The sequence below is a fragment of the Engraulis encrasicolus genome, chromosome 15, assembly GCF_034702125.1.
Source record: "Engraulis encrasicolus isolate BLACKSEA-1 chromosome 15, IST_EnEncr_1.0, whole genome shotgun sequence".
NCBI classification, from domain to species: domain Eukaryota; kingdom Metazoa; phylum Chordata; class Actinopteri; order Clupeiformes; family Engraulidae; genus Engraulis; species Engraulis encrasicolus.
Window position 1 is genome coordinate 21100870 of NC_085871.1, and position 15052 is coordinate 21115921.

A 15052-nucleotide genomic window follows, 5' to 3' on the forward strand; every position below is an offset into this window, starting at 1 on the left:
ACCAGATCCTGATTTTTAGGTAACTGCCGGATACCGGATCCACTGCTTAAGATCCTGCCGGATCCGGATCCTGTGAAAAACCCTATTATCCTGCCGGATCCGGAACCAGATCTTGGATCCTGTGCATCTCTACTATAAAATGAACGATTAACATTCAGGTTTCTTTCACCTTACCCTTGTGCAGAGAAGAAAATGCAAGAAAATTATGATGTCAGTTTGCCAGACATCAGTTGCCAGTTTCCTTTCAAGTTCTCAGTCAAACATTACATTACAAGTTCTAGATCATTCTCCTCAAAGTCACCTCGAGAGCTATACACTTGCTAAAATCTTCACCAGGAACACCAAACTGACATTCCCAGTCACCCAAAATGTAAAAAAAAACTCAAGACAACATTGGAGGCCAAACCCAATATTTTGACATCAAATAGCATTTCAATAGTAAAGCCACCTCTGGAGTAGTCCTTGTTTAATGTTTCATTCACAACGACAAAAAAAGTTTTCTTTCCCATAGATGGCTTGCGTCACTTTGCTAATATTTGACAGGTTTTTTTCTGTGATTGTTAGATTCTTCAAAAGAAAGTTTGCCTGTGCCTTCGTATAATTTTCTACAGAGAGTTACGGTCCAATAATACAGAATTCCAATGTTTACACACAGTTTATACTATATATATATTTTTTAAATGAATTCAAATAAAAGGGGACCTAAATGAGGGACTCTAACACAAATGGTAGAAGCCCACAAACTTTTTCCAATTACGTGGTCGCAGGAGAATCAAAAGAACCTTTTTATTCACTTGATACATTACATCTGCTACAGTACATGCAGTGTTTGTACTGTATGTGGGTCATTGATTTTTCTTTTAGTAGCAGATAGTGCAACCACAGCTAATGCCACTATTGTATTTTTTTTTAACTGCATTATCTAAGAAGCATACTTCGCATGTGCATAAATGACCAAATATGCATCTGGGCATTAGCTTTGGTTGCGCCTCTTGATGTCTGCTGCTAAAATCCGTCAATGACATACTGTATGGTCAGAAAGAAAGTCAGATAGAGGCAAGGCAATTCTTTTATTTAGAGGAGACACCTCTCTCTCTCTCTCTCTCTCTCTCTCTCTCTCTCTCTCTCTCTCTCTCTCTCTCTCTCTCTCTCTCTCTCTCAGTCACTCACTCACTCACTCACACACACACAGTGCATGTTTAGGAGATCAAATGTGATGACCTATAGACGACAGTTTGATGACAGTAGAGATGATTGATGGCTAAGATAGGTATTGTGATGTCTGAATAAACTCCTTTGTACATCAATGTAGCCTACTGTATGGCATATTCCTTGCAAGAAGACATGGGGTTATTCTCTCTCTCTCTCTCTGTCTCTCTCTCTCTCTGTCTCTCTCTCTCTCTCTCTCTCTCTCCCCCCCATCGTTGAACACCACCGGCTAGTCTTCCAGAGTGGGTAGTGGTTGTTGACGTGCTTTGTTCGGGACACAGTGGTAAGCAGGTGGGAGAGAGGAGGGCAGGGCATGGAGGGGGGCAAGGTGAGTGCGTTGACAGGGTCCTTATCTTCCTGTGCCGGGTGGAAAGAGAGAGGTGTGTGTGTGTGCGTGTGTGTGTGCGTGCTACCGAGAAGGGGTCTGAGGTGAGTATGTTGACAGGGTTCTTATCTTCCTGTGCTGGGAGAGAACAATCCCGGCTCTTGACAAAGAGATCTCTTGGAGCAACAGTAGCCATCATGTAGCTATCAGCCAGGAATGCACCGCACCATACCAGGGCCGCTGACAGCTTTGACCGGGCCTGAGACAAAGTCATCTGAAAGGTCCCTTGACAAAATGCATACAATCAGCTAAGCCGACAAGGGGAACAAACAGGTCACTTATCCTGGGCCCCGGGAGAGAGGGGGGGCAAAATTGGGTCCTCATTACATGCTATGTATTGGCTGGGGGCCCTTTTAGTTTAGATGACTTTGTCCTGGGCCCAGCCAAAGCTGTCAGTGGCCCTGCGTGCAATGTCGCGAGGAACCAATTCTGGTGACTCCCCCTCCCTGATCCAGGGACGACTGGCCTATTTGCCTCCCCCCTGTTGGCTCCCCTGACCACACTACCTCACCACACTGCACAAAGGAGTGCACTCAAAAACATCACGTTACCTGCCTGCCTGCCCCCTGAGCCGCAGAGGAGATTCTGGGTTAAATCAGCCAGCCCTGACCCACTTATGCTCCATTCCCCACCTGAGGACAGACCCCTGAAGGTGGACTTGCATGGACCTACTGCATCACAGGTTTCAGCTGTTTCAACTGGTTGGGCTCCGCTTGAGGAAATCTATTTCCATTTTTTGTGTCTTTATCCATTTTGTCATATCCATTTTTACCGGAGAACCTCTGAGTGGAACTTGCATGACCCTTCCACAGGTTTTAGTTGTACTGTTTGGGTTACGGTTTACAGGACACCTTTATTTCCAAATGTTTTTGATCTCGAGCTGACATCTCTTCAATTTAGTCTCCATTTCACCTGTGGACCCCCTGAAGCAGGGACCTTCACTACGATTAGTGGACTTTTAACTTATCATTGGTTTGACTTGCAGTGTGTGGCATCTATTTCTAGCATTTTTCTTTTGCTCTTGAAGGTTTTTTCAAGGCACCACAGATTTCATCTGTAGAGGCCTACTGTCTAGGACATCTATTTCCAAGGTTTTTTTTCTTTTTACATTTCAAGTTTTTATCCCAGAATCCCACCTGAACCAGCTCACTAGGAATCATCGACCTCAGAAGTGCGATTCTGACACAAATTAGAGCTTATCAGAGGTCCGTATCCTTCCAACACTGACTCAAAAAAAGAACCAGAAGAAGTGCTTTTCTGCAGTTAAAATAAAATCCACAGTGTGTTAGAGGTCAGAGAAAGACCTGACCATGACGTCTCCCATCGGCTCCTTCACGGCCTGGGACTACGCAGTGTTCGGCCTGATGCTCCTGGTGTCGGCGGCCATCGGCCTGTACTACGCCTGCGTAGACCACCGGCGTCACCGACGCGGCGACGCCGGCCAGACCTCCGGTGAGTTCCTGACGGCGGGCCGCAGCCTGTCGGCGGTGCCCGTGGCCATGTCGCTGTCGGCCAGCTTCATGTCGGCCATCACGGTGCTGGCCACGCCGGCCGAGGTCTACCGCTACGGCGCCGGCTACCTCTGCTACGCGCTGGCCCACCTCATCGTCATGGTGACCTGCTCTGAGGTCTTCCTGCCCGTCTTCTACCGCCTGGGCATCACCAGCACCTACGAGGTAGGAATACCAAATGTTGATGATGATGATGATGAGGATAGTCAGGGTGCGATTTGTCGAAAAAAACAGAAGGGGGGGATGTGTTTTAGAGTTTAAGTAATATCAATGGAATTTCATTAAACTGTGATTAAAAATATATAGAAAAAGTGGTGATATCAAAACCAGAAGGGGGGGCAATCCCCCCCCATCCCCCCCTACAAATCGCACCCTGATAATAGTAATACTAATAATAATAACAACAACTGCTGTTGTGGTTGTTGTTATTGTTAAATATATTATAAAGTCTTCTACCACCTGGCCATCACTAGAGCATATAACATAATACAGTACGTACGTAATACTAGTACTACTACTACTAATAATAATAATAATAATAATAATGATAATAATAATTGTGTGTGTGTGCGCGTGCCTGCATGTGCGTGCATGGCATGCATGACTTACTCTTGGATGTTGTTCCCCAGTATCTGGAGATGCGCTTCAATCGAGTGACACGACTGTTTGGAACGGCCTTGTTCATCCTGCAGACTGTGCGTAGTCACACACACACACACACACACACACACACACACACACACACACACACACACACACACACACACACACACACACACACACACACACACACACACACACACACACACACACACACACAGTACACCAGAGGGTAGAGATGTGCTCTCTGAGTGCTTTTCTATTATTTTCTAGTTCTTCTTTATTTGAGTGTCTTTGATATATATTTAGTATTGGTATAATGTCTGTTCAGTCAAATTATTATCTTGTTTTATTCATTCATTCATTCAAAGTCAAAGCTACTCTGCTACACGATTGAGTTCCCCTCAACATGTTGTCAGTAGGTTCTCTACACTGGTATTGTCATCTATGCCCCTGCTCTGGCTCTCAACCAAGGTGAGTCATGAGCACGCACGCACGCACGCACGCACGCACGCACACACGCACGCACACACGCACACAGTGTTTATTAGTATTAATGCCACAGTCTCTCTCTCTCTCACTCTCTCTCTCTCTCTCTCTCTCTCTCTCTCTCTCTCTCTCTCTCTCTCTGACACACACACACGCGCGCGCACGCTGTTCAAACAAAAGATTTGCTCCTTCTTATGTTTTCTGCAGTAACTGGTTTTGATCTGTGGGGGGCAGTCACATCCACAGGATTGGTCTGTACTTTGTACTGCACTCTGGTAAGGCATTGCTAAACATGATGCACACACATACACACACACACACACACACACACACACACACACACACACACACACACACACACACACACACACACACACACACACACACACACACACACACACACACACACACACGTACACCAAATAAAAAGCATTAATAATTACCTCCATACATGTCCACTTGCAAGGAATATGCCATACAGTAGATTACATTGATGCAGGCTACATTGGAGTTTATTCATAAGAGGAAACAACCTCTGACTGATGAATATGTGTTGTTGTGGCAGGGTGGTCTGAAGGCAGTCGTATGGACTGATGTCTTTCAGGTGGGTAGCTTACTCAGTTATATTCATACTGTAAGCACAGACATCTCTCTCTCTCTCTCTGTCTCTCTCTCTCTGTCTCTGTCTCTCTCTCTCTTCCTCTCTCTCTCTGTCTCTCTCTCTCTCTTTCTCTCTCTCTCTCTCTCTCTCTCTCTCTGTCTCTCTCTCTCTCTCTCTTCCTCTCTCTCTCTGTCACTCTCTCTCTCTCTCACACACACACACGTACACACGCACACAGACACACAATCATGTGGACACACACACACACACACTTTCACGCACACACACAAAACTGGAAATGTAAATGTTAATTGGTTCAGTGTGCTGGTCTCTCACATTTCCAGATGGCCATCATGTTGGCTGGTTTCCTCGCCGTCATCGTCCAATCAGTGCTGAGACAAGGTGGAGTGTCGGCCATCTTGAATGATGCGGCGGAGGGCGGGCGACTTGATCTCTGGGAGTAAGAATGATACATTTTCTGTCTTTCTCTTCATCTTCTTACCCATGTATTTATTGTTCTCTGTCCACATATCTTCTTCATCTTGCTGTTTTGGCTTCATCTGTTTTTACTGCACACAGTAACTAGACCTCCCTCTCCCCTTCCTCTCTCCCTCTCTCTCTTTTTCCTCATCTGCCTGTATTTACTACTATAGTTTTTTACCTTGGATTTTGCTTTCTCTAACTCTCTATGTGTACATGTATTGTTACTTATTAGTTGCTAATTATTTGTTAATAATTTACTAATTATTTGTTTTTACATTATTTTTTGCCTCTGCCTCCTTCTCTCTTCTTCTGTCTGTCTGTCTGTCTGTCTGTCTGTCTGTCTGTCTGTCTGTATGTCTGTCTGTCTGTCTGTCTGTCTGTCTGTCTGTCTCTCTCTCTCTCTCTCTCTCTCTCTCTCTCTCTCTCTCTCTCTCTCTCTCTCTCTCTCTCTCTCTCTCTCTCTCTCTCTCTCTCTCCCCCCTCAGTTTTGACCCCAACCCACTGAGGAGACACACCTTCTGGACTGTGACGTTCGGTGGGGCCTTTGTCTGGATCTCGGTCTACGGCATTAACCAGGCGCAGGTCCAGAGATACATCTCCTGCAAGTCCATGGGCCAGGCCAAGCTGTGAGCTGCATTGCACACCACTGTACTACAGGGGGCAGTAATGGGCCACTAATCCTAAAGTCAAACTTGGTCATCTATTATTGTTAGTTCCTGTGCATGTAGATATACTAGAGGGCAAAACCTGTTATTCGTATGTGTTTGTGTGTGTGTGTGTGTGTGTGTGTGTGTGTGTGTGTGTGTGTGTGTGTGTGTGTGTGTGTGTGTGTGTGTGTGTGTGTGTGTGTGTGTGTGTGTGTGTGTGTGTGTGTGTGTGTGTGTGTGTGTGTGTATGCGAATGTGTTTCTGTGTGTGTACGCGCATGAGTGCATGTGTGTGAATGCACTTTTGTTGTGTGTGTGTATGCGTGTACGTGTGTGCATCCATATATATACGTGTGTGTGTGCGTGTGTGTGTGTGTGTGTGTGTGTGTGTGTGTGTGTGTGTGTGTGTGTGTGTGTGTGTGTGTGTGTGTGTGTGTGTGTGTGTGTGTGTGTGTGTGTGTGTGTACCCCCTTGTCTCAGGTCTCTGTATGTGAACTTGCTGGGTCTGTGGTTGATCCTGCTGTGTTCCGTGTTTGCTGGCTTGTGCCTCTACTCTGTCTACAAGCACTGCGACCCCTGGACCACGGGCCGAATATCCTCTCCTGACCAGGTCAGCTCATTCACGTTTGTTTAGGAAGTGCACTCAACTTTTTTAATGTCACGGTACCAAAAACTGAATGGTACCCACACGTTGCTCAGCCTTGGTTGGCAGCGGGCAAACTTTTTTTTTTCATGGATGCAGCGCGACACCGAGGCAAGAGGTCACAAGCAAGAGGAATGACAGGAGGAACTAGTTTGAGTTTAATCAGAGAGAGTAGAAAGACTTAAAGAATGCCTACTGTGTCTTTTGAGCCACAACACTGTTCAGTCCAGGGTCAGACTGTTCCAAAACACTGAGTGAGATACGTGTAGATAACCAGACATAGATTACAGATAACCGTAACCAGACATGTTCAAATACTGAGGTCAAATACTGCGTGGTGTACTGCATACTGTACATTTAGAATGCTTCAAACACTTCAGTCAAACTCTTAAAGGGACACTGTGTGAGATTTTTAGTTGTTCATTTCCAGAATTCATGCTGCCCACTCACTAATGTTACCTTTTTCATGAATACTTACCACCACCATCAAATTCTAAATATTCATTATGACTGGAAAAATTTCACTTTTCATACATGAAAAGGGGGATCTTCTCCATGGTCCGCCATTTTGAATTTCCTAAAATAGCCATTTTAAGCTGCACAAATGACTGTAATTGGACCATACTAGTTAATATTTGTTTATTACTTAGTAAACTTTCATGTAAAGATCAAATTTGGCAATAGGGAGCCTAGTTTCAATGAGCAGCATAGTTGCAGTACCTTTTTTGACCATTTCCTGCACAGTGTCCCTTTAAGTATGTTTTCATTAATCACTACCTTGGGGATAAATTGGGGTGGCGTATACAGACTGAATTTATCATTGTTGATCATATATCGATTTTCATCAAAGATACATTTTACATTACTGAAAAAAATACAGAGGACATGACCTCTGTGTGTCCTCAATTGTAGTTACGGCCATGCTTGTGATAATGATTGTGATAAATTGAAGACGTAAACAGCAAATGTTGAGGCCCTACAGATATATTTAGGGACCACTGGCACTTGAGCCATCCTCTTAAAGCAACACTGCACCACTTGTGGAAGTAGGCACATGTTACACCTTCCCTTGAGTTATCTTTCTCCTGTAATCCTCACCAGTTCATTCTCTTGGTCTGGTGATGTTATGTCTAGTTCCAAGCTAGCTATTTTTATTGAGCCCTATTGTACCCTAGTGTTGCCAGATTGGGAAGTTTCCCGCCCAATTTGGCTGCTTAGGATCAGTGTTGCCAGATGTGTCTGACCAAATCCCGCCCAAAAGGTTCTCAAAAACCGCCAAAATGCGCCAAATTCCGCCCAAATTCAACAAATTACATTGACTTCTATGGGTCCAAAACGGCTTAAAAAAACCGCCAAATGGCCAATTTTTCCCATTTTTGCCCGCCGACGCTCATCCCAAGTAGCCCAATTGGGCGGGCACCCCAATGCTACCATGCAGGTAAAAAAATAGCACTTGGGCGGGTTTTTCTGCTAATTTTTGGTCATAGAAATCAATAGAATTGGGCGGGATTTAGTGCTTCCAGGTGGGTTTTGAGAATTGTTTTGGGCTGGAAATCATCAGTCTCATCTGGCAACCCTGATTGTACCATGCGATTACGTTATATATGGTAGCTTGGAGGTCCGCAGAATTTGCGCTGACAGAACTGCAGAAAACGGGAATGAATGATGATGATGATATCACTTTTTAAACCACCATGGGCCACCAGGGCTTTGCATTTAATGTAAATTCATTATATGGCACACGGTCCATGTTGTTATACTGTATTGAGGCCAGACATTAATTATGGAATAATGGTATTGTACTAATACCAATGTTAGTTATGTAAAATGTACAGTATACACTTCATGCCACCATTATACTTGGTGACTTTAAAAATGTTCTTCCTGTGAGAACAATTGTGGTTTTCCTTCTGCTGCGAGAGGACAAGTGTTGTGGAGGTGTGTGTGAAACCATTATACTGTTTATGGGTATCTGTGCTGGCTTCGTGAAAAATGACTTAGTTGAGCGCCATTACGGTAACTGAGTCAAGTAAGTGGGTTACATTTGGTTGCTTTGGATTGTGTGTGTGTGTGTGCGTGCGTGCGTGCGTGCGTGCGTGTCGGTGCTTAGCAATTATGCAGGTCCATAATCTGTGCTTATTTACTACAAGGCTATGTATGGTAAAACCATCCTACTGTGGGGAGAAACACGAGGAGCCTGATGAGGCATTTACAATAGATCACCCAAAGCACATTATTCAGGGTTCACTCGGCACAGATAATCAGCAGCACTGACAGCTTTGACCGGGCCCGGGACAAAATGATCTGAAATGGCCCCCTTCTAAATACATACAATGTAATGGGGTGCCAGTGGGCCCATAGCAACTGACCTGCTTGCCCCTCCGTAATCAGGAGGGCCATCAAAGGGAAGGGAGGGAGGGAGGGTGTCACTGAGTTGTAGGATCACTGAGTTGTTCTGCACTACACAGCTCCAGATTCCCACACAATTACTGCTCTATTCTCAGGCCTACAGTCAGAGCCGCTGACAGCTTTGGCCAGGCCCGGGACTAAAACCAATCTGAAAGCCCCTCCCCCTACATACCGTGTAATGGGGATCCGATTCTGCCTCCACCTTCTCCCTGGGCCCAGGACAACGGACCCCTTTGTCCCCTCCCTCGCTGGCATCCCTGCCTACATGCTACTCATCCACTCCCTGCCGCCTGTGCATTCCCCTGTCTAGGCACTAGGCAGGCTGGATTTAGGGTTGTTGGTGTGTGTGTGTGTGCATGTGTGTGTGTGTCTGTGTGTGTGTGTGTGTGTGTGTATGTGTGTGTGTGTGTGTGTGTGTGTGTGTGTGTGTGTGTGTGTGTGTGTGTGTGTGTGTGTGTGTGTGTGTGTGTGTGTGTGTGTGTGTGTGTGTGTGTGTGTGTGTGTGTGTGTGTGTGTGTGTGTGAGGTATCTGGAGGAGGCATATGCTAAGTAGGATGGTAAACAAAGAGGGCCCTAAAGACACATTGAACTTCTTGGGAAATGTCCTCTGTTTACACTTTCTGTTAACACCTTTAAGCTTTTCACCTTTTCACTGTATTAGTGTAACACATCAACTAGTTTGGCGGTAGAACATTGGAAGAGCTCTTTTCCAAAATGCTATATCCGCCATTTTTGACTTTTGTCATTTTAATATTGGAATTGACTGTTAAGAGGTCCTATCTTTGTGTGAAGTCTTGCCATTCAAAAGTTTTGAGAACATACTTTAAAACCTCTATAAAAATGCATTTTGCAATGCATTTCAATGGAATGCCCAATACAAAAATCTCAATTTACCAACATTCTATAAAACGGATATATCTCATTTTGGAAAAGAGCTCTTCATTGGTAAACCTCCCTCAAAAAGCCTTATACAGATATGGTAGCACTGAGATAGTTCAGTGGTATCGTACTGTGCCTCCCATTCCGAACTGGAGCGTGGACTGGAAGGTCACGGGTTCGAACCCAGAGTGGCGAACTAGCCCGAGATGACCTTGGTTACATTAGGGTGTATCTACATTTGTATCAACATGTCACATCATGTGCTGCTTACACTTTAGGCTACATACCTAACTTTAACAAATACAGTGCAAGTAGGCCTTCACATACGTAATGGTACATGCTGTTAGACTCTATGACGACCACCAATCAACAAGTATGCAACGATGTATAGCATAATGATATTTTATCAGGACTAATGTTACATTATTACATTACATTACATTACATTTGGCAGACGCTTTATAACCAAAGGGACTAACAAATGAGGACATAATCATAGCCAGCATCACTAGCAGATACAAAGTGCACAGGAAATACTGTATACAGAACAACAAGTGCAGAGGCAAAGAAGGGTTAGGGTTTTTTTTTTGTAAAGTAGAGTACACACACAAATACATAGCCTATACATAATTTCAAGAGTCTGGTTTTGGGCTAGGGCAGCTCAAACATTCATCTAGTTAGTAGATAGTGACGAAAGAGGAGAGTCCTTAAGGCTGCAAGAGAAGTGCTTAGTCTTGCTGCCTCTGGGAGACCCTTCCACAACAACAGAGAACAGTCTTGACTGGGAGTACCTCGAGCGAGCGGATGGCAGAGCCAGTCGGCTTATGTTGCAGGAGCGCAGTTCTCTTCCAGCAACATAAAGTTTTAGTAAGTCCTTCAGATAAACTGGGGCCGTTCCTGCGATGGTTTTGTAGGTAAGGGTGAAGGCCTTGTGCTTGATCCGGGCGGTGATGTTGGTCATGTAAAATGCACACTGATAGAAGTGGCCACCACCATATGTATTTGTAATAGACGTAATATGGCACATAATGGCACATGCAATTACACTGTATTACGCCCACACATCAACAGGTCACATAGGCTGTAACAATGTGTAGCATAATGTGTGTAATGTGTAGATATTGTACCAGGATGTTGTGTACAATGTAGCTAAAAATGTCCATTTCTGGACATAAAAATGGCAGACATGTATGAAAAGTGCTGTTTTCCCAGTAGGTATTTGTGAAAAAGGAAGATCTGATAGTGTTTTTGCGGCATCACTCAGGGGTGGTGGTCAGCCACTTTGTGCACCAAAATGAAAAAAGTTTCAAAAGTATGCTGATTGAGATGAATGTAGGCCAGTATGATTTTGCTGCTGCCCTCAAACATGATCACCAATGAGGCTGAGGCGCAGACGCCCTTCTTTCAAAAGCAAACGGTGTCTTGTATTGTCAGTGTTACGCTAGGGATATGTAGTGCACTAGAGATTTTCGTACACTGCCACCGACACACCTCATCCAACCCGGGGAATGGGGGAGGAGTAATAATAGAGTAGGGCCTTATAGCATGACTCATACTGTGGTGCATCCTGCATCCTGGTCTTCTTAAACGTTTAAGCTCTTATGCTAACAGTGCCCAAGTCACACCCTTCTACTTCCGGACCATGGGGCCTTAACTCGCAAAACTTTTGAATGGAAATGAATGGGCCGAGTCAAGCTAAATCCTTATTCCGTTGGACATGTGCTCTGGATATTCTTTTTTATTATTGACACTGAAACCACATTATACAAATAAAAGGGTAGGCAATAAATCAGTATTGTTAACATTACGCCAGGGGGGAAAGCAGCCAATACAGGCTTCAGATATACAGTAAGAGTAGGCTTACAAAAAGACTGTTTCACATCTATACCAAATTCAATGAAGTCATTTTTTTATTTTAATTACATTCATGAATGTAGGAAGGCTACTTATGCAGCCAGCCCTACCGCTGCACCATGGCCAAAGTGGCTGCACGTCAGACATGCAACTTCTCTTATGTAGTCCAAATATTTAGGCCCCTACATACATGTATTTTTGCACGTGCACAACTCACAAATCACTTGACAAGTGAAGCCAACAACCACACCATTGGTTATCATTAATTCTGAGACACAGCTTATGTCTGATCTAGGGGGAATAGTGAGAAGGATAGGAAAATAGTTTTGATCAGTCCATATTTTGAGCTCAGTCCATTTTTTTTTACTTCCCAGGCCCCATGAGCCGACCGGAAGGGGTAGAGACTTAGGCTGAATCCCATTTCTAATTACTACTCCTACCTCTACCCCTACACCTTCCCCTTGGCCCTCATGCCTTCAAACGAAGCAGTAAAGTGTAGGGGTATAGGGCTTGAAATGCAACCCCTATGAATTGAGACACCCGTTCAACAGTCACAGAATGACACTCACAGCTGTCACGAATTCCATGCATTAGGTTGACGTTAGTAGCGATTTTTTTTCCCATATGCGTTTCATGGAGACAATGACCATGACACAAGGACAATGTTAAACTTAGTGCAATGTAGAAAGCCCTTCCCCTTACCCCTTCCCCTCTGTCTGAACGTGAATTGGGACAGCCCCTAGCCCCCCACGTGAACGCGCAAAACGGAGGGGAGGGGGAAAGGCGTAGGGCTAAGTGGTGAAATGGCACTCAGCCTTAAGGGGTATGCCACTATTTTGGGGCTTAATACAGTTAAAATCGTTGGCTGGGGTTTATAAAGGTGGTAAAGTGTCTTATTTTTCATGTAAGCCGTTGTCTTGCTTTAAGACAAGTTAAAAGAGGGAGCATGTCGCTAAGCTAGTGAAAGTCAATGGATCCATGTAACATGCTACAATGCTACACGGATCCATTGATTTTCACTAGCTTAGCGACATACTCCCTCTTTTAACTTGTCTTAGAGCAAGACAACGCTTAACATTAAGCCCCAAAATAGTGGCATACCCCTTTAGGCATCCCATCTTGAATTGTCTGACTGTCTGTCTGTCTCGTCTGTCTGTCTGTCTGTCTGTCTGTCTGTCTGTCTCTCTGCTGTGTGTCAGTAGCTGATGCCGTATTTGGTGCTGGACATACTGCAGGGATATCCAGGGCTTCCTGGCCTGTTTGTAGCTGCGGCATACAGCGGAACCCTCAGGTAGTGGTTGCTAGGGGATCAAAGAGCAAGAACTTAACAAACCCCTTTCATTTAACCCTTTGAAGAGAACCCTTATATAGGGCTACTGTAAACAGAATTCTAACATCATTTTGAGTTCTCACTTTGAAATCACAAATACTCAGCTGAATTTTTAACACTCAGATACGTAGATCTATGGGAGCTGGGGAATGTTTGAGTAAAATTCAAGAGTGACTGGACAAAAATGGTTACTCCTCAAATGGTTAGAACAAACATAACATTGGGCCTATCATTTTCAATTCCAACTGTAGTTGAATAAAAAAGTATCTTTTTTACTGTTTATCATAGTTTAATCACATAGTGTATTTTAAACAACTGCCTTACTGTACTTAAATGTAGGCTTATGGTTTTAATTAGCCGATATTTAAAACTCTGATTGGAGCGGAAATGCCTGCCTGTTGATGTGTTCACTCTGGCTTTCATTGTCAAGTCATTAAATTGATTTACTTATGTTTAGACTCTAATGTGTTTCAAATTGATTTACTTGTGTTTTGCCTCTAACACATCCCCTCTCCTTTCTACACACACACTCACACACACACACACACACACACACACACACACACACACACACACACACACACACACACACACACACACACACACACACACACACACACACACACACTGTCTGTCTGTCTGTCTGTCTGTCTCTCTGTCTGTCTCTCTCTCTCTCTCTCTCTCTCTCTCTCTCTCTCTCTCTCTCTCTCTCACACACACACACACACACACACACACACTCACTCACTCACTCACTCACTCACTCACTCACACACACACACACACACACACACACACACACACACACACACACACACACACACACACACACACACACACACACACACACACACACACAGCACAGTGTCATCTAGCATCAATGCGTTGGCTGCCGTGACTCTGGAGGACCTGGTGAAACCGTACACCCAACTGTCTGAGGCCCAACTCTCCCTCCTCTCCAAGGCCCTCAGTGAGTCTCACCGTCCGTCATGGAGAATTACTGGCAACACGAATGTCTTCTGTTATTTCTTATTTAGAGGAGCGGACATTTTTGCTTTGTTCTCGAGAATTACGGCCAATTTCAATGTACAGTAGTGGGGGTAATGTGGCTTAGTGGGCTAATGCTGCATAGCATTATACCTGGGATCCGGGTTCGATTCCGGCCCAATGTTGTGTCCCCATCTCTCTCTCCCCAGTTAACCCAGTTTTCCTGTTCCTATCGGAATAATGGATGCGCAAAAGCCCAATGCATCTCTTTGGCAAACATGCAGTTGTAATGCTTACTCTACCCATGGCTTGTCAGTATCTTAAGACACACATATTTTAAGACGGCTTTTTTATGCATTTGTATGATAGTGACCAAAAATCATTTACCCATAAGTCATTTCAGTCCGCGGGCGTTTTGGCTACCCCTCAGGGCAGCTACTTCAGATTAGTAAAGCATCTAAGAATGAATGAGAAAAACAGGAATGGGACAACTGAGCAATGCACAACCCATATGGTTGGAATCACAATAAAAAACAGATTATAATGGCTATCTAGAACTGGCCGTATATTACATTATTACATTATTACATTGCATTTGGCAGGCGCTTTATAACCAAAGCGACTTTCAAAAGAGGACATAATCAAGCCAACATCACAAGCAAATACAAAGTGCACAGGAAATATACAGAACAACAAGTGCAGTTGCAAAGAGGGTTTTTTTTTTAATTAATAAGGAGTACACACACAGCACACCCACAAACACATACACACACGCACACACACACTCATATATGAAAGCAATGCTGTAAAACATCATTTTCCTACTGCTATTTTTAACTGTGCATGCACAGCATTTCACGACAACACCTTCTGATGTACAACCTGTAGGATCAAGTGGCACAGACTCTGTAGCAACCCCATGGGAGCAGCTACCCGATGTGAGTCGCACATGTCATCTGCCACCGACCGGCGGAAGCAAATGGCCCCCATTCATTCCTATGGACGCTTTCTGAAGTTTTTCGTCTC

The 15052-nt window shown here is 44.4% G+C and overlaps 1 protein-coding gene across 2 annotated transcripts in view; it reads left to right on the top strand.

Annotated features, from left to right (window-relative positions):
• Window positions 1–2822: 2822 nt before the first annotated feature.
• LOC134463882 (sodium-coupled monocarboxylate transporter 1-like) overlaps window positions 2823–15052 on the top strand; it is an 18593-nt gene continuing 6363 nt past the window's right edge. The window contains exons 1-10 of one of the 2 annotated variants that reach the window (XM_063217213.1): window positions 2823–3270; window positions 3735–3800; window positions 4128–4179; window positions 4402–4469; window positions 4760–4798; window positions 5140–5255; window positions 5764–5904; window positions 6405–6534; window positions 12912–13003; window positions 13900–14009. In XM_063217213.1, the coding sequence (XP_063073283.1) occupies window positions 2905–3270; window positions 3735–3800; window positions 4128–4179; window positions 4402–4469; window positions 4760–4798; window positions 5140–5255; window positions 5764–5904; window positions 6405–6534; window positions 12912–13003; window positions 13900–14009 (1180 nt within the window). In that variant the 5' untranslated portion in view covers window positions 2823–2904. The remainder of the gene's footprint in view (window positions 3271–3734; window positions 3801–4127; window positions 4180–4401; window positions 4470–4759; window positions 4799–5139; window positions 5256–5763; window positions 5905–6404; window positions 6535–12911; window positions 13004–13899; window positions 14010–15052) is intronic. The other variant, XM_063217214.1, reaches the window with a different exon arrangement.